The sequence below is a fragment of the Watersipora subatra genome, chromosome 4 (assembly GCF_963576615.1).
Source record: "Watersipora subatra chromosome 4, tzWatSuba1.1, whole genome shotgun sequence".
NCBI lineage: Eukaryota > Metazoa > Bryozoa > Gymnolaemata > Cheilostomatida > Watersiporidae > Watersipora > Watersipora subatra.
In genome coordinates, this window is record NC_088711.1 from 3,844,887 (window position 1) to 3,865,796 (window position 20,910).

At 36.9% G+C, this 20,910-nt stretch overlaps 1 protein-coding gene across 1 annotated transcript; it reads right to left on the minus strand.

Moving 5' to 3' along the window:
• Window positions 1–12: 12 nt before the first annotated feature.
• LOC137395243 (uncharacterized protein C9orf85 homolog) lies at window positions 13–19,100 on the minus strand. The gene is made up of 6 exons (XM_068082096.1): window positions 19,079–19,100; window positions 7,814–8,124; window positions 7,362–7,475; window positions 2,989–3,071; window positions 1,448–1,530; window positions 13–150 (listed from the first exon to the last, which is right to left on the minus strand). The coding sequence occupies exons 2-6, from the start codon at window positions 8,020–8,022 to the stop codon at window positions 85–87; spliced, it is 555 nt and encodes a 184-aa protein (XP_067938197.1). The 5' UTR covers window positions 8,023–8,124; window positions 19,079–19,100; the 3' UTR covers window positions 13–84.
• Window positions 19,101–20,910: the final 1,810 nt, after the last annotated feature.

Consider the following 20,910-nt stretch of genomic DNA (forward strand, 5'->3'; position numbering starts at 1 on the left):
GCAATCTTATAGATCCGCAGTCTCTGTCTACTTCATGTTGCTAGCACCAGTTTGTCTCATGCAGTCATTGTCTATGGGATTTTCTCAGGTGTCTAAAGCCTCTTGCTCACTACAGCAGGCTGATAGTCTGTCCTCCTTGTCACTGTCACTCTGCAACAGATACACTATGAACTTACAGATAATCTTTGTTTGCACCATTGCAAAAAAAGTAGGCACTACAAAACAATATATATATTACAAACCTCATGAGTTGTACACGTGGGTAGAATAGAATTGTTCATAGGTCATGCAGGGAAGAATGCAGACGTGAGAGTAGCATGCGATTGCTAGCAAGAGTAGATTACTACGCAACAAGACTAACAGCTCACTAGTGCCGGTAAAATTACATCACATCACTGCTTTCCTCAGAGCAGTTAAATGGTAGTATTACCTCTACATACAAATGTCCCAACATGAGAGACTTGAGATACAAGCTGACTTTCTGGCAATTTTCTTACTTGAACTGAGAGTAATCTTTGGAATATGTGCCGGATGTCGATGGCCACCACACTGTATGGCCAAGTATGCGAGAGGCTGTTTTCGAGAACAGCATCACTGAATCTTTCTCCTCAAATCAGTTTGAAAATGTTTTTATATGGTAGACTAAAAGTTACAGTGAATGCGAGGCAAAAACCGCTTAACCGGAGATAAACACTAGAAAAATATAATAAAATTTAAGTTTAGTGAAAGATTAAAACTTTCCTTCAAATGAGTTTAGTAAGCTAAATTTATTAAAGTTAAATTCAAAGTTTCTATTACGTAGAGTAACAAAAGCTTAGAATACTGAACGGGCTGCTCTCAAGTCGTTGCTGCTCACAGTCGTAATCTACAACGTGTCTCGAAGGTAAAAGCTCTATTCACTGATATACACAGTGAGGTAACATTTTATTGCAGATCATGACTAAATTGGTATTGTAGGTACTGAATTACAACAATTAAAAACACATTTTTCCACTGTAAAATCCTATTTAGGTGTTTTTTCAGTTTGGTAACAGATTGATTTGTACTTAAATATTTTATATAGGAAATAGTGCCTTGAGATGCATGTAAATTAATATCCAAGCTCAGTCCCAGCACGCATTAAGCTCGATGTGAAGGTACAGTATGACTGTACATATAAAAAAATCATATCTTCAATCTATGAATGTGCTCCTAAGATGGTTTGGGCTTTTGTAAGAGCATTTAACATTTACTGGATGTTGAGTGAAGTCTTTCCAGGCCTTAGACTGGCTTAGTGAAATTTGTTTTTTTCATAAAAATTGTCAAGTCTAATTCAAAGAAGACTTATATATAAAGGCATATTGAAGGAATTTCATAAGATTTTCTGGTATGATACCATATCTTAGCACCATTCATACAGCTAGCATGCTGATACTTGAAAATTGCAGCATTATGTCACATCACCAACCTCGCTGTCATCGCTGCTTTCCAGCGTCACTTGATTTGTTGCGCCTATTGGCATCTCAGCTTGAATTCTTCTTTCAGCTGTCCCTGCATAACACAGACTATCTTATGTCGTGAGGCAATGTATGAGGGTAAAAGAGGCTATGTATGTGGGTAACAGAGGCTATGTACGTGGGTAACAGAGGCTAAGTTTGTGTGGTATTAACAGAGGCTATGGATGTGACTGAGTAAGAAGCTACGTAGCCTACATGTGTAGATACATGTAAATATTAAATGTTACATGACACACTTAACAATGTGTCATGGTGCATGTGTAGATATATCTACTCATGTACCATGACACATTATTGCGGTTAATTCGTTCTTGAGTCCACAAATATTGGTATTTCAATCGAAAATACAGGTATTTCAAGTTTTACATATAATATTAAAACAAATACATGAGGTAAAACTATGCAAGAGTTGAACGGAAAAAATTGTATTATTTGTAGAAACCAAAGTAGTAAAGCAATAATTAGTAAAAGGAGGATTTTATAATTACTTCAAGTGAATACAAGGATAGGTTTGGTAAGAAACTGAGTGATAGACATACATGGCAAAACTGTAAGTAACTTACACAATATATATTTTAAATTACCCACTTTATATTTTTTTTAATTATTTTTACATCTTTTTTAAATTCTACAAGCTTTCTTTATTTAGTTACAAAACTGCAATGTCCGGAGAAGATTATTTTCCGTGTCGAGAAAAAGATTTACTCAAATTTTACATCATGTCTCAAGGAATTCATGTGTAGAAGTGATTATAAGTTCAAGTGTATACTCTATGCAGGATAGTACTTTTACCGCCGAACCAATATCTGGTAAGCTTGACTTTGAGCTTAGTGGAGAGAGAAAGTGTAAACATAAATTCAACTATAAAATGTGGTTAGCCTTGACTGTAAAACTCAAGCTCACAAAGTACACCACACAGACATGTCGTACAAAGTATACCACACGGACATGTCGTACAAAGTACACCGCACGGACATGTCATACAAAGTATACCACACGGACATGTCGTACAAAGTACACCACACGGACATGTCGTACAAAGTATACCACACGGACATGTCGTACAAAGTATACCACACGGACATGTCGTACAAAGTATACCACATGGACATGTCGTACAAAGTACACCACACGGACATATCGTACAATATATACCACACGGACATGTCGTACAAAGTACACCGCACGGACATGTCATACAAAGTATACCACACGGACATGTCGTACAAAGTACACCGCACGGACATGTCATACAAAGTATACCACACGAACATGTTGTACAAAGTATACCACACGGACATGTCGTACAAAGTATACCACACGAACATGTCGTACAAAGTATACCACATGGACACGTCGTGTATCTCCAGTTTGGGTTCATAAGAAGCTGGGATGTTCCCTATGTCTATCGACTCGCATGAAATATCAGCATACGGAGAAGGTGTCCAGTATGTGTTATACAATACAATTGTTTTATAACCGACAGCCTTACTTCGCTTTCTTTCCGGTAAAGTTCCAAGCTCCGCCTCCAACTGCTGTCTCTGCTTGTTCTCCTCAGCTGCAGATAGCACTGTCCTGAAACCAGCAAGTTTGTCAACTGACTAAATATATAGCAAATCAGTTAGCTATCCATATATATATATATACAACTGTATATAACCAATTACATAAAAATTACATTTTGGCTTTTTAGGTTACTAGTTTGATGGAGTGGAAAGATACTACTACTAGATAGATAATGTCTACTACTAGATACCTATATTTATTACTTATATATACGGTGCACCCTCAGAATCTGATTTTGGTTCGTTCCAGGGTTGGCATCGAATGGTGAAAAAATCGTATGTAGGGGTATAGAAACCATAGTAATTATATAATGCAAATATCCCTTGGTAAAACCGTCAACATTTCATATAAGTGCTGTACATGTACAAGCTTTAGTATGTATTTTCAACTATTTTACTGCAGCTCAATTCTTTAGCACTGAAATTTTATCACTCATCAGTTTCGGTCTTCGCTTTCGCTATAGCTTTTAGCGGGCATGTTTAAAACTTTTTTCAACCTAATTCGGCAAGAAAGCCCAAACGGTGCTGTTTTCGTAATGAAGTGGATTTTTGTTAGCAGGTTAAAAGCAGTTGTTTGACCTTCTGTTTGAAGAGATTGCAACTCCAACTTGGCTACTGGTTTTAACGTTGGGGATGTATTACTGTTTTACACACAAGAATCGCTGAACTGAGAGAAATCGGTCATCATGTCTCTTTCAGGCGTTGTAAAAAGATTTTTGGCGCACAGCACTTTGTCGTTTTTGTTATTTGGACGTACGTAATAGGCACATCGACTGCCAAATTTGAAGTTGAGTGAAAAATTTTTAAAATTATAGTAGAAAAATATTCGTGTGGTGAGGTTAAAAAAATTATCACGTTTTACTTCGTAAGGTGAAAAAAATTGTATATCAGGGTTATCTTATCCTGAGGGTGTATTGTACCTATGGCAACTACTACATACACATGTCTAATTTGAGATATCTATGTCTATTACTATATACCTATATCTACTACTAGATACCTATATCTACTACTAGGTACCTATATCTACTACTATATACCTATGTCTACTACTAGACACCTATGTCTACTACTAGATACCTATATCTACTACTAGATACCTACATCTACTACTAGATACCTATGTCTACTACTAGATACCTATGTCTACTACCATATACCTGTCTACTACTAGATACTTATATCTACTACTATATACCTATATCTACTACTAGATACCTATATCTACTACTAGACACCTATATCTACTACTAGACACCTATATCTACTACTAGACACCTATATCTACTACTAGATACCTATATCTACTACTAGATACCTATATCTACTACTAGATACCTATATCTACTACTAGATACCTATATCTACTACTAGATACCTATATCTACTACTAGATACCTATGTCTACTGCTAGATACCTGTGTCTACTACTACATGTAGATACCTATATCTACTACTAGATACCTATATCTACTACTAGATACCTAGGTCTACTGCTAGATACCTATGTCTACTACTAGATACCTATATCTACTACTAGATACCTATATCTACTACTAGATACCTATGTCTACTGCTAGATACCTATGTCTACTGCTATATACCTATGTCTACTACTACATGTAGATACCTATATCTACTACTAGATACCTATATCTACTACTAGATACCTATATCTACTACTAGATACCTATGTCTACTGCTAGATACCTATGTCTACTACTAGATACCTATATCTACTACTAGATACCTATATCTACTACTAGATACCTATGTCTACTGCTAGATACCTATGTCTACTGCTATATACCTATGTCTACTACTACATGTAGATACCTATATCTACTACTAGATACCTATATCTACTACTAGATACCTATATCTACTACTAGATACCTATGTCTACTGCTAGATACCTATGTCTACTACTATATACCTATATCTACTACTAGATACCTATATCTACTACTAGATACCTATGTCTACTACTAGATACCTATGTCTACTACTAGATACCTATATCTAATGCTAGATACCTATGTCTACTGCTAGATACCTATTGTAAAACCTCTATTTGAACACCAATGTGCTGTATTTTCTAAACCTTCCCCCTGGCGTTTCATTAGAAGGTGACGTTCAAATAAAGCCAGCATTTTTGTTAAACTATTTTTCATATACGTCAAAGTATCCGATCGAGTTGAACAAAGTACTTTGACTAAAAACAATTAGCCGAATACAGTTATTAATTATTCCGACAGTGTCACTTTTAAAGAAAAAACCACAAAGTTTTGGAGTAAGAAAACGGGCTTTAATAACAATGGCTGCCATCATACGGTGTTCTTGAAGCGCATTCTCACTATTCATCAAAACGCTTCAAAGTCTTCAGGGAAGATTGTAAACCACATTATGGATGATTTTGAATACAATGTATTGAATTTAGATCTTAGTAACTTCAAATCAGAGTGTAGTTCTGATTTTAGCGATCGATCATTGTTGGGACACCGTCACTAAAACCATGACAACCACTACAGCGACAACAAAAAAACTAGTTGTTATTCATGTAACCGAGTCATTATTAGCACCATTTTGTGGGCACTTTTTTCTGATCACTTTTTATTATGGGTTTGTAAAGATTAAGGAATTTCAAATTGGCAGGCAAACAAAGGTGACATTCAATTATAGGGTGGCGCTGTATTTTTCACCCCTTTTCCTATAGTGGTGTTTTATTAGAGGTGATGTTCTATTGAGGTGTCATTTAAATAAAGGTGACGTTCAAATAAAGGTTTTACAGTATATCTACTACCAGACACCAATGTCTAATACTAAATTAAACCAATTCATGCCATGCATGGAAATTTGTCATAAGTGTTTTTAACAATGAGATATAATTGCGTGAGTACGGGAAGTATCTTTTTGTCCGACGCACAGCCAAAAGGAAGGAACAAGAATGCTGAAAGAAGGAGACCGTCAATAAAAGTACAATATTAGTTTCATTTAAAGGATCATATGAAGTATCACTGATTTGCTGAAAGATCCAAATTAAAATGCACTAAGTGATGCATGAGAATAATCTACCGTTGCGAGAAACTATTTATATTGAGGGTGCTCCTCGAATGAGCTGCCAGCTAGATCGCTCTTGAACGTAAAGGTGTAAAGCCCAACTCACCTCCCTGCATTTTAGTTTTTAAAGCTGTTTTGCTATCAACTCATTGCTAAATATCTCCTTTCCACCGACATTTTTACTCAGCCACAAATGCAAGTTACCTATTAGCAAGACCGTAACACCTAAACTGGTGAAAACTCATCAATAGCTGTTGCATTTGTAATATTTAACTGATTTAATAATCTATATCAATAAATCCTACTTAGTCGTCTATATGTGGGTGCATCTGTATGTCTATATGTGGGTGCATCTGTATGTCTATATGTGGGTGCATCTGTATGTCTATATGTGGGTGCATCTGTATGTTAGTCTGCATGAACTCTATGCGCTTCCACAACTTTGGGCCAATTTCATCCAAACCACATTTATAGGCTCTCTGCTTTCCGACAGTTCGCTAAAAATACTTGGTTTTAAAACTCCGTATGGTTCCTGAAAACCAGCCTCTTCAACACCTACCCAACTGCCGCACCCACCCGCCGACTAAATGACTTGAAATGGAAGACATCCGGAGGCTTACTGCTAGTTTTGTAATAACAAAAGTTACCTCAATGCCAACCTACTCATGTCACTCAAAAATGATTTGCCATTTTAGGATGCTAATACAGCACTCGACATAAATTTTCCTGTGAGAATAAAAGAAAAGGTTAAACATTTAATCAGTTTGAGGACTGAGTAAAAAAATTCATGCAGCAAGAAGTAAACTTACACAACTCACCAAATTATTACAATCACTAACTATAAACTCAATAGCCTTTTGAGAATACACAACAAGAACTCGGACAAGAATTTCACTATCAGATTTGGCCACGAAAGGTCAACTTTTTAATCAACTGCATGGACAACAGTTATGCAGAGCACCCCATAATTGCTATTGTGTGGGTCACCCGAGACCAGGTGTTTGAGGCATCCCCAGGCGTTCCATGCAACGACTGTAATAATAACGATCTAGATAAATGCTGAGTGTCGTTACCAATCGTTGGCTGTGATTGGCAGAAACAGATTTACACTAAAAGTTGTCAACAAAAGTTATCTACTGTATCACAGTACATGTACAGTATACAGCACATGTTATCTACTACTATCACAGTACACAAATGAAACCTGAAATAAGCCTCACGTAAGTTACAGAAGGCCTACTTTTGTACTAGTTCTCCAGGCTGTAGGCATTTTAGGCATATTTGCAAACTACTTCCGCACGGCTCACATGCAGTGGTGTACGCTCTCTTCACTGTCTTCTGTTCACACTTAACGCTACAAAATAGATGACACATGTAAACAATATTTGCCCACATACTTTAATTATTATGTTAACAGTATCAGGAATACTTTTCATTTATGTCAGTGATTCTGGCAAGTTGACATGAACAAAAAACTTGCCTAAAAATTAGTATTACACAATTATGAAAAATAATGATTCATGATTATCTTAAAGCACCAAAAAGTTACAGGTAAGTTTATACAGGAAAGAGAGACGCTTCCAAGCCATGCTGCTACTCCGAGTGCTGCCAACATCCGAGCTAACTACAGGATGAGAAATGTAAAGGGTATTATGTGAGATGCATGTGTGAAGAACACAAAGGGATGCCCACCATTTTTTTGGAGCAGCGAGAGGTTTGTACTTCTTATATTTAATTCTCCACTCAATCTGGTCTTTGCATCTCGTACACACTCCAAATATCTCCAGGCTATTTAGCATTTGTATGAGGTTGGTTCTATCATTTTGATTGTTTTTAAATGCTCGAGAATTTTTGTGCTTCTGTGGTCGAGTGCGAGCTGTATTTCCTTTCTGTGAGCTCATGATCTTAATTCAAATGCGGTCTATGATGAAAAGAAAATAAGGAGTTTTTTCTTTGCACCTTTTGTTTGAAAACAAATGGCAGTGACCCAGTTCAGTCTTCAGCTAAAAAAGAATGAAACGTGCTTTAATAACTGTTGTGAATTAATAGTATGAATAAACTATTTTTAGCCTTTTTGGAGTTTTATGAAAGCGCTAACCGCTCCACTGTGTGACGAGTTAAACCACCAAAACTCCGATAGTTGTTTGGTAACACCGATAAAAACATTCGGAAAGTGAGCAAACACTAAACTTACAGGAGAACCGATATATTTGTCTTGCTTTTGCAATGTGGGCACTATTTGAGATTCCAATTTTTCTGCATAGGATACAAACGAGCTTTAAACCATAACTGTCACGTAGAACTTTTATCGTATTTGCTACGTGAATCAGACAGGCTGATTCCGATTTTGTACTCAAAATAAAGATTGGTCCACTAACTTTCAGAGTAATGAAGGCATTTTACAACGCTTCAATATCAGTCTCGAAAATAACACGATCGGCGCAACAAGCTCCGCCCATAAATTTTTGACGTAGCCTAGCTTTTTAGGAACAGAAGTTAAGGATGTTTAGTCCGATTTAGAATGATAGAGGTGGGTGTCTTAAACCCCATTATTATCTAAATTTAGCCTTCAAAATAATTTCCATCGTTTCTGAAAGGTAAATAAGCTATTAAATAATGCATATTTAAAAATCTATTTAACAATGCATATTTAAAAATGAGCTCAAAAAAGCGCAATAACAACACTAGCTTGTGATAAAATCGCGTTTTTTTGAGCTCATTTTTCTCGGCGTCCAGCCAATTAAACATCATGTAACAAGCTACAAGCAATTTTAAATAGTTCATCTACCTTGCATAAAAGAAAGATTATTTTACAGGCTGAATTTAGATAATAATGGGTTTTAAGACACCCATCTCTATCATTCTGAATCGAATGAAACATCCCTAACTTTCATTCCAAAAAGCTAGGCTACATCAAATATTTATGGGCGAAGCTTGCTGTGCCGATCGTGTTGTTTTCGAGACGGATATTAAAATGCTTTAAAAAAGCTTTCATGACTTTGAAGGCTAGTGGACCAATCTTTATTTTGAGTACATAATCGGAATCAGCATGCCTGATTTACCTAAAATATACGATAAAAGTTGTACATGACAGTTATGGTTTAATAAAAACTGCATGTTTAGAAAAATACAAGCTATTCAAACAATATACATATATTCTGAGTTAGGGTGATTTATAGTGTAAGCAGATTACAGTCTAGTAATGAGCCTGAAGTAATGCAATGCAGGTCACACCAATGTAACAAACTATGTAACAACTAACACCATGCAATCCTTCGTTTTTTCATGACATCATTTTATCGTTGTCGGCCATCTTTATAGACAATTTTATCGTTAAAAACACGAAGCTTTTGCAATGAATTTTTGAAAACGATGCTTTTGTTTGCAATTTTTTTATTATAGTATCAAAACAACACCAATAAGTACTATTAAATAAAAGAACAACGATCATTTTCTACAAATATGGCGGCTTTTTCGTGAACAAGCGCATGTGTAAACGGCTTGATGACGTCAAAAAACGATGGATATGGTACGGAAACCTTGAACACGAAATAAAAGCATATTTTGGAAATGAATAGATGACTGTAGCAACCTAATGCTTAAGCATGCCAACGTAAACAAGTAGAACTGCTTGTGTCGCCAACACTTATTAAAAAAATTAGTAAGGCTGCATATTAACACTTTATTAAAATATAGCTAAAATGGTAATCAGTCACATGAATACTTACAACTATAACAGAACTTATTATTGATCTAACCATTTAAGCAAAATCACATTGACTGGCAAGTATAAAGCTAGTCTATCATTATGAAGAATATTAATGTATCTACATGTAGATAATGATGAACGATGACTGAGATGTACTTTCGCTAAAGGTTACGCTCAGAGCATCAATATATTTTAGTTCTGCTTTGTTTTTTCCTTGAACATTGGTTAAAAGACGTCCCTTGAATCTCAAACAGCAAATAGCAGGCATCTCAAAAAGCAGTCACAGCAATAAAGTAAAGCTTGTGAAACTAAAAACTAGATGCAATACAGAATGAGAGATAAATGAGGGAGAGATTAAAATCATAAGAATCCCACTCAAATTAAGTACAGTGCACCCTCGAGATACGATGTTAATTCGTTCCAGGGTTGGCATCGTATGGTGAAAAAATCGTATATCGGGGTATAGAGACCATTGTAATTATACAGTGCAAAAACCCCTGGTAAAAATCGTCAATTTTTTTAATAAAAATGTGTACATATTGACAATTAGCAACAAAATAGTATGTTAACTTTAGTAATTACAGTTACTTACAGTAACTGTATTGTATTTGTGTATTTTAATGGTTATGATCTGCAATAAAATGCAAAATTATAATGTGTGTACCAAATGTAGTACGTACGGTAAGGAGTTCTTGCCTTCAAAAAGTACGCATAACATAAACTTTGAATTCACTTTAAGTAAGTTTAGCTTGCTATGCCTACACTTAAAACTAAGTTTTAGTACGTATTTTGAACTATTTTACTGAATTTCAACTTTTTATTACAAAATTTTATCCTGCAGCAGTTCCTATCTTCACTTTCACTATAAACATTAGCCTATCTGGTTGAAACCTTTTTCAACCTAAATCAATAAGGCCGAGCGATGCAGTTATTGAAAGCGGCCTCCCCCACACTTGACCATTTAATGGCTACCGAAAAGAAAAATAAAATTATACTTTCTATACTGGACGTACATACCTTTGGAGTAACGTGGCTTTAGCTGGTACATGTAGCGGGTAAAGCAGAGAGGAGGCAAAAACGTATCAATGCTAATTATGGTGCTTTACACTTGAAAATAAATTTAAAATGTAATGAATTGGAATTTTTTAGCAGGCTAAAAGAAGTTGTCCATTCCTGTCCAATTTTTTACTTTTTCAACGAAAAAAATTGATGGTGCAATGCAGAAAATTGCTAGCTAGCGCTTGTAAAAGGATCCAGAGAATGTGGTACAGTAGTTTGTCTTGTATGAAATGTGCACAAGAATCAATGTAACCATACATACAAAGTTTGTATGTATTTATACCCTATGGGGGGACAGGGCTTTAGCAAGTTTCAGAAAGTAATGTGGATGCGTCAACTATCTTGAGTAGCTAGTTATATGAGTTACATACATACATACGATGAATTGTATTCACGTAGAAGATAACAAGCCCATATGCAAAGTCATGGTTAATCAAGAAAATATAACATAAAATCAAAAGGAAACAAATAAAATGAATAAAATATGAAAAACATGTCACACAAGAGATAAGTAATATATATGATGCATGCATTGTTTTAATGTACAATCCACATCAGTAAATTAAACACTTGAAATATTTCTGCGAATGTGGGATTTTCAGTATCTTCTACATCCTCGCCTTTACTAAATGGTTGCTCCTTTTGAATGCTGATCGCGTGCATGACCTAGCTCATTCAAATATTCAGTCGGAAGCTCTTTCTTGTGCTTGCTTTAATGGAGTTCTTGTTTTAATAATAATTGCAAATGCTGATTGGTTGCGATCATATTCCTTGACAATGTTAATAATACGGGTCCCTTCTTCTTACTTACGACATCCAACTTTGTTGACATAGAAATCATTTTTCCTTCGTTTTGTAACGTTTGTATCGGTCTCAGATTACATAGATAACGAATTAAATGTAGATAGTTGTAGTTATATACGTATGCTGACTTAAAAGTTTATAGTAAAAGCTATAACGCTATGAATGAATATTTGCTCTCGCTTGTGTATTTTACACGAAATTTTCCATGCGGACATGAGAGAAGTCGATCATCGTGTCTCTTCTAAACGTTCTAAGAATGCTTTCGGCAAACTATACTTCGATGTCTTTTTTATTTCGACGTGTGTTATGAGCACACCGACGGCCAAATTTTAACTCGGGCGAAACTTTTCTCAAATTCGTATGGTGAAATAAAATTCGTATAGCGAGGTGAAGATATCACAATGTTTGATTTCGTAAGGTGAAAAAATCGTATATCAGGGTAATCGTATCTCGAGGGTGCACTGTAAATATCTAAAACGCCACAGAAACCTGAACTCATTTATTGAAAACAGACTGTAAAGAAGATTTGTTTAATGAACCATTACAATCTAGCAGATGAAGGTTATAGTAAGTTATGAAAATACCAGCCAGAAAACGGGAAAATATGATTTTTATTTTATGGTTCAACAAAAAAGCTAGGTAAAACGTAGAACCAGCTCTGTTAAGATGAGATGCAATATCAAAACAAGCTTTCTCATTAAACCAATTGTTGATATAGCTTCAACTGTAGCTGCATATCAGAAGCAATGACAGAAAGAATTCCAGATAATGAGGATGAAGACACACTTGCAGGTAAAATGTTGAAGCTCTTTCAAAACTAAACCATTGGCAATTCGAGAGCTTAGTAGGTATAGGCAAGACTTGAATATAAAATTTCAAAAGCATATCTTAGGGAAGGTGCGCGTAGGTGCTCTAAGTGTAGCAGTTCAGACCAGTTCAGCAAACAAAAATCTAGTAAATCCCAAGTTTGTTACTGGTTCATTGAAATGGTCCAAAAATAATGTGTATTTGTTCTCAAAGCAAATAGATTTAAAACAGGCATGAAGTCTGATCATGCACTTAACACCATGGTTGCTAGTTATAGTGCAAAACGAACAAGTAAATCAATTATATGTGAGAATAAGTTAATATATATTTTACTTCCACATCACGAAACAGATAAAGCTTGAATTGATTAATTTATTAGATTGAGGCGCTTTAGTAAGCATAATGTACTAGATTTTATGAGCACCATTCAATAAATAAAGTGAATTTATTTACAAAAAAAGCGTTCTATTATAGGTGAAAGCCTAATTTTTATTGAAAACTTGTACTATTTCTACTGCTGACTCATGTGATCCTTTTTGAGATTTTCTAAAATGTCTGACCAAGACACATGCTCCAGAATTGAACAGAGAAAGATATTAATTGTTTGGTAGCTGAAGGGTGTAAACCTAGTGAGATTTACAGGAGAATGGTTAATGTTTATGCAGAAACCAATTTTAACAAAAAAAGTCAACAAATTGGCAAATTTGTTTAGAGAAGGGGGAATAAGTACTAATGCTGAAGACAGATGAGGAAAACAGATTTAGACCTGTCGATGTGACAAGCTCTAACATGATTGAGCTTGAGCTAATGATTGATTTTCCATTAACGCAGTAAAAAATTACTAATCATAGAGATATTGAGAGTAATAATATGAAGCTTTGACTCAAGTCTTTTTGCTCATTGAAAAAGGGATAATCGAGTCAATTCCTCTATGATGACAATAAAGAGTCAATTTAATTCTTACTGATAGGATGGGCCGAGTCATTCCAATTCTACAGTAAGTAAAAGATGCCAGAGAATAGATTAAATCCGATTATAAATTGTGCCTTAGACTTGCTCGAGCAAGCATGTTAATGCGAGGTACCCATCCCCATGTGATGGATTTGCTAAGCCCGGCTTTACTAATTGCCACATGCATCGAGCTATCATGGGATGAGCCTAGTTATACACCAGCCAGCTTTTATGGAAAACCCATAAACTATCACATAACTCACCATATAAGTAGCTGTAATGCAGAGAAGGTGGAAAAATGGTGGGAGAAGAAACCACATTAAGAGAAGGAATCCTAGTGAGAGAGAGACTGAATAACTAGCAAACAACGAAATAAAGAGCTACACCGCAGTGAAAAACATCGATGCGGTAACATTTGTTTTAACCTCTGCACTGCTGGGTGCATATATACATCATTTACATTCTTGAATTTAAAGGTGTAACTGTTTGGGTATTTATTACTTGGTAACTCGTTTCAACATTACATTTAATTGTATTGTACTTGATTGTATTGAATTGTACTTGATTGTATTGAATTTGAAGTAAATTGTACTAGACAAGGATAGACGACTCCCAACTCAAGGGCGAGTTCACGCAGACTCGTGGGTGAACCGATAAACAGACTCGAGGGTGAGCTGATAAACAGACTCGAGGGTGAGCCGATAAACAGACTCGTGGGTGAGCCGATAAACAGACTCGATGGTGTCTTTTCTCAACTGTTACACCCTAGTAAGCCAAGCGCAATAATTCTTGATGTTTGGTCTATAGTGCTTATAGTAAATGCAGCTATGATACGCTGACTAATATCACAATGCTAAAGTCAGAAACAGTGACAAGAATTTTATACACTATTTGCTTTGAAAATCAAGCAGAGCTATTGTAAAGAACGCAGTATCTTTATTGGTGTTATATCTCACAGCACCAAGCAGTAACACAACAGCAATGACAAAAATGAAAGGTTATATAGCAAACCAAGGGAAAAATCTAAAGTTGGTTGGCTGCACAACAATTAGGTCAACTGTTGCCACAATAAAATATTTCGAATACCAAAACGATGATATTTGTCACTAACTAATCACGCAATACGAGTATTAATAATTTTTTTAGTATTTATATAGTAACATGCAAATCTTAAAACAATATGGTAATAAATGGTTAACATAAAAATTTGCTAATATAAACATACATATAATATTATACTACAACGAACATGTATTAAGCGAGCGCATTATAATTGACTGCTCAGATTTGAATAAACAGCAATAAGTTTAGAGAACTTTATTACGCACGCTAGCAGTCTATAAATATGAGTACTGACTGATAGTCACTTCATTAGTTCCCCTCTCCCATCTCAGCTCTCCTCGGGGCCACCATTTCATCTAAAAAGCTGTCCCGTGGTGACAATGGTGGGAATTCCGTGTCATAATTACCGCCAACCTTTTTTATTACACTGCCCCTTCTAAGATAGAATTCTGTTCCAGAATAGTGGATGGCTTATCAGTGTCTGTTTGTATTTTGTTCAGCCAATAATTTTGTAGATGCATCGGCTTCTTGGTTACCCTAAGGGGTCGCTGCTTTACATCTGTGTTTGTAGGCTTGGCCGACGTTTCCGCCGCAGGGGGTTTGGGCTCAAAACAAGTCGCCACATATTCTGTACTTCTCGCAAAGCTTTGTCTGCGGGCCCGAGCGTTCTCCCCCGGAGGAGCGTTTTCATAATTCTGCCTCCGTGCTGCACCGACAATTTTGCATTTCGCTCCATTTCATAAGTTTGGTGGGGCAGAGATTTGGTAATGCGGTAAGGCCCAACATACTTAGGTTGAAGTTTTGTTCCTTTACCTTTTGTCTTGAAGCATGTTTTGAGCCAGATTCGATCCCCTTTGACAAATTTTGGCTCTTTTTCACAGTCATCCGTTCGAGGTTTGCGTTTTTGATGCTGTCGTAGTCTTATGTATGCAGTCTGCATGTCTTTTTGTAGTTGTGCTGCATACTAATCCTCTGTACAATCCCTCTCGATAGAGTAGTTGACCAGGAGGTCATGCGGCAGTCGGACATCTCGCCCTAGCATCAATGAATATGGCGTCTCTCCAATGCTTCGATGCGGCGTACCTTGTATGATCCGCATAATTTGGGACACTAGATGATCCCATTCCTAATGTTTTGATTCAGCCAGCCCAGCCCTCAGGGAATTTCCTAATGTTCGGTTCAATCTCTCCACTATCGAATTTCCCTGTGGATCAGAGGGAACGCAACGCGTTTTCTTGCAGTTCCACAGTTCACAGCAGGCCCTAAATAGAGCTGACTCAAACTGTGTCCTTTGGTTCGTGTGTATTATTTCAGGGATCCCAAAGTAGCTGAACACTCGCTCATCTAGAGCCTTAGCTACTGTTGAGGCCTGCTCATCACGGATTGGAATGGCGTCGTACCATTTTGTAAAGTGGTCTACTAGAACTAAAATCTGGGTGTTACCTTCGGTAGTCTCTGGCAAGGGCCCACATAAATCTACCGCTATAACCTGCCATGGTCTTCCAGTCCCCAGCTTGTTTTGGGGATCGGAGTGTCGGCGGCGTGCTGGTTTTGCTTTTTGACAAGCAACACATCCATTCACCCACTTCCTGACATAACTTGTCATGCCAGGCCAAAACCAACTTTGGCGGATTATGGCCAGGGTCTTATTAAAACCGAGATGGACAGCTTGGTGCGCGGTCTGTGTTACCTCTTCTTGTTTAACACAGGGGCATTTCGCCCTTGAGACTCGTCTACCTTGATAAGGCAACTCTACGTGCAACACACCAGATTCATCTAATTTTAGGTGCTTCCATAATTTAAACAGTTTTTCTGCCTGCCATCCTAGGTACCAGTCTGAGAGGGTTTCTGTTCCCGAACCCCTTGATACACATCTCCAATGTGCCCATCCAATTCCTGAGCCTTGGCCAACTCAGTTTGGCGTCCCGCTGGACGAGTGGATACTGCATATATGCGTACTGGCTGCACTTGAGATGCTTCGGGGGCAAGGTAGCGTTGGCACTGCTTGCAATCTTGGCAGATCTGCCGACTTAGTCCGTCTGCATTATGTTTTAATCCCTTGCGATGTTTCAAGGTAAATTCAAATTCTGAGAGTATTTCGAACCATTGGGCTAGCTGACCTGTCGACGTTGAAGCTTGGAGTAACCACGGCAAGCTGGCATGGTCGGTGAGTATCTCAAATTTCCGTCCATACAGTTGCAGACGGAAATGTTTTAGGGCCTTCACAATAGCCAGTAACTCCAGCCGCATCACACAATAGTTCGCTTCTTCTGGCAAGTGCATCTTAGAATAGTACGCAATTACTCTCTCTCTTGACCATCTTGTTCTTGTGACAAGACCGCTCTGGAAGCCACTTGGCTAGCCTCCGTATCTAGAATGAATGGTTTCGAGTAGTCCGGATAGGCCAGCACTGGCGCAGTTATCAGATGATTCTTGAGAGTCTGAAAGGCATTCTGACACTCGTTGTCCCAGCAGAATCCTGCTTGGGTAGAACACAACTGGCTGAGTGGTCGAGATAGCTCAGCCTAGTTTGCAATGAACCTGCGGTAATACCCACAAGTGCCCAAAAAGGCTCTGACATCAGACTTATGCTTGGGCAAGGGCCATTCACTGACAGCTTCAAACAGACTCGTGGGTGAGCCGATAAACAGACTCGTGGGTGAGCCGATAAACAGACTCGTGGGTGAGCCGATAAACAGACTCGATGGTGTCTTTCTCAACTGCTACACCCTAGTAAGCCAAGCGCAATAATTCTTGATGTTCGGTCAATAGCACTTATAGTGAATGCAGCTATGATACGCTGGCTAATATCACAATGCTAAGGTCAGAAACAGTGACAAGAATTTTATCCACTATTTGCTTTTGAAAATCAAGCAGAGCTATTGTAAAGAACGCAGTATCTTTATTGGTGTTATATCTCACAGCACCAAGCAGTAACACAACAGCAATGACAAAACTGAAAGGTTATATAGCAAACCAAGGGAAAATCTACAGTTGATTGGCTGTACAATAATTAGGTCAACCGTTGCCACAATAAAATATTTCGTATACCAAAACGATGATATTTGTCACTAACTAATCATGCAATACAAGTATTAATAATTTTTTTAATATTTATATAGTAACATGCAAATCTTAAAACAATATGGTAATTGTAATGGTATTAATTAAGCGCACGTGACATTTTAATGCTCGTAATTGCGATCTCGTCAGACCGCCAAAGACAGCCGCAGTGGAACGCGCGCAATAAACTAGTAGACTACAAACACGAACTGGATTGAGATTCTGATCACGCTGTATCCCTGGCCGGCCAGTCCCTGTCCTTCTGATAAGCTCTGACTTTTACTACAATACCGGTACACAGGTGATTTGCCTATGATACATATTATTACAGTAATCAGTCAAGTCAAATCAATTAATCGCATTCGCCCCATAATGGGGCATTAGAGCAATATCTTTATTAGGTAATATGAGTAGATTACTCTTAGTTTGGGTTTCTTCATCCCTATTCCCTTTCTTCTTTTTTTCTTCTTTTCATTGTGATTTTTAAGTTTGGTTGGGGCAATGTTGTTATTAAAGTGGAGGGTAGGGATTAGGCGGGGGCAAGCACTTTTAATAAATATTGAAGGTTTTTAGTAGGGTTGCGCAAAAAAAAGAAAAAGAAAAAAGGGGGCTGGCTAGCTGTTAAGGGTTCGCACAAAAAAAGAGTGTTTTTTAACATTGGTGTTGATTGCACCTTTAGTGCTTTTGCGGCGTGTATTGTGTAAGTGGGCATTTGAGAAAAAATGGGTTGGTATTGCAATTTCTTTCCTTATTATTTTGTTTTTTAGATTTTGGTCAGCTGTCCTCCGACGCTCTGCAAGAGTGGCCCATGACCACTCAGACATGAGGTCAGAAATCCTCTCATTTTTTAATAGTTTAAACACCCACCTAAAAGCTTTTCTGTTCACAGACTCGAGGGAGTCTATGTGCTTGGATAAATATGGAGACCAGACAGTGGATGAATATTCAAGAACTGGGTGGCAGATGCTTTCAAAAGAAAGTGTTTTTGTTTTGGGTGAGCAACTTCTGAAGGACCTCATGAGCATGTAGAGTTTGGATAAAGATTTGGTTATAGTCTTTTCTATGTGAAGATTAAAGTTGAGTTTATTTTCTATAATGACTCCGAGGTATTTAAAGTGATTGACATAAGTTAGTTGTTGGCCTTTAATGAGAATAATGAGTAATAAATTAATAACATAAAAATTTGCTAATAATAAACAATATGAAATAAACAATATGAAACAACTTGTACGCAGAACCCACGTGCAAGTGGCTAAATGCCAAGTTCCACAACACCCACATCGTCCAACCACCAAAATCCCCATCCTAGCATCAAACCGTGAACCTGTGAAAAATTAGTACATTCAGCGCTGGTGTACGTATACGAACGGAAACAAATTTTGTCCTGACGCAGAGATACATTTAAAAATCGCATACGCACGTACGCTCTTAGTATCATAGTTAAAATTATTTGGTAGTTTGCAAGGCCAGCCAAATAGATTAATACGGAAACATGTACGTACGACACATCAACGGATCACGCTTGTTTAACCGGAACTCGTGAAAAAGCCAATCTCTTCCGCACGCCAGTATAGCCTACGCGTCATTCGGTCCACAGTTTAAAACAACAAGTTTTATAAGTAGGACAACTCTTAAGTCAATACATTTATCTCTACAAAAGGTGGAGAGTTCAAGGAATCACAAAGGGCATCAGTTGCCAAATTGGGCCCAAATTGAGTAATCAAACAAAATAAAATAGCTAAAGGAAATAAATATATCAGCTATATTAAACAAAAAATAAAATTTAATTAGAGTGCAAGGACTATTTCTTGCTCTGGGGCCTGTGAAACTTTTTATATGCATGTGTAACTGAGGTGTAACTTCGCATAAAAAATAATGTAGCCAATGTTAAACATTTATGTGTAATTTAAAACGTTTTTATCATTGCTTATCATGTCAAAAATAATTCATTTTTATTATGAAGAGCTATTTCTGCATCATACAGCATGTGTCACCAACTTTTCTTAAAAGCTAAATTATGTTACCATGAACACATGCACAAGTACACCCTAGTAACATAATACTGCTATGACATACACTTGTACATATAAATACTAGTAAAAGACTTCATGATGGTAATTTGTACTAAAATTATGTTTTCTATGCCACAAGATGCAGCCATCACAGCAACGAAATTAATTGTACAGCTGAAGCTAATTGTACCTTTGACCATCAGCATGGTCTCTGAATTTTCTTATCTTCATAAAAGATTACACCACAAACATGTGTGTCATCATGTTTTTCCTTTGTTACGTGTTTTATAGTTTCATAATAATTGTGACTGCTATTGGCCCAAGTTAAATCATGTCATCATCTGCACACAGTTCACATCATGTATGAGGGTTTTATGTTTATCAGCAAAACTACTGCTAGCTGGAGAAGAACAGTGTCTGATAACATGCACGCTTGATGCAGTATTAAGAAAACTGTTAACCACATTTTCTTAAAAAACTTGTTGAAGATGCGAGTGTCTGAATCATTATGGCAGGTGATGTTATCAATGCATATCAATGTTAACAACTGAACTGTTATATTAGTACAATATATAGATGTTAACAACCACGATTTTATAGCAGTATAACATATCAATGTTAATTAATGAACTGTCATAGTAGTATAATATATACTTAGGCAGAGGTATGAACAGTTACGCATAGAGCAAACTAGCGGAAATCCCGGCGTTGTATGGGTGTTATAAATCAGTTTATAAACAGTGACAGGTAATGTAGTTGCTTGCTACTTGCCATTAGCCTGGCACATTGCCAATGGCTAATTTGAGTAACTAGTATTATCAAACTTACTAATAAGGGCCGTGGGAGCAAGCATAAAATTGCATTGCGCCGTAACACAGAGCGGTATGCGTATTTTACCCGCATAGCGATATATCTCACCCAATGAATCCATCAATCTCACGTACTCAATAGTTTAGCATATCGTCTAAAGAACGGGATGTTCCGAGAGCAAATCTTATGTGATACTGGTTCTTCATGTCAAGATTTAATAGCTATAGCTGGACACGCGCGCACACATACTTTGAGATTAATATATACATGTACATGTACATTGTATAGATAGTCAACATGTAATATTGATACTGATCCTCCAACTCTTATAGTACAGTCAGACTTCAACATATGAGCTTAATGCATTTTGGGAGTGAGCTTGTATGTCAACTTTTTCATATTTCAAGTCACTATTTCCTATATAAGATAACTATATACAAATTAATTCTTTCCCATACTATAAAAAACCACCTAAAAACTGGATATTTTGATAGAAAAATGTGTTTGTAGTT

What these genes read in the sequence shown, in the direction of transcription:
- LOC137395243 (XM_068082096.1), bottom strand. Translation starts at nt 8,022, where the DNA reads ATGAGCTCACAGAAAGGAAATACAGCTCGCACTCGACCACAGAAGCAC. An exon ending in CTCGCTGCTCCAAAAAAATG is followed by an intron (nt 7,476 to 7,813) that starts GTGGGCATCCCT and finishes TCTATTTTGTAG; the next exon opens with CGTTAAGTGTGAACAGAAGA. An exon ending in CCTGGAGAACTAGTACAAAA is followed by an intron (nt 3,072 to 7,361) that starts GTAGGCCTTCTG and finishes TGCTGGTTTCAG; the next exon opens with GACAGTGCTATCTGCAGCTG.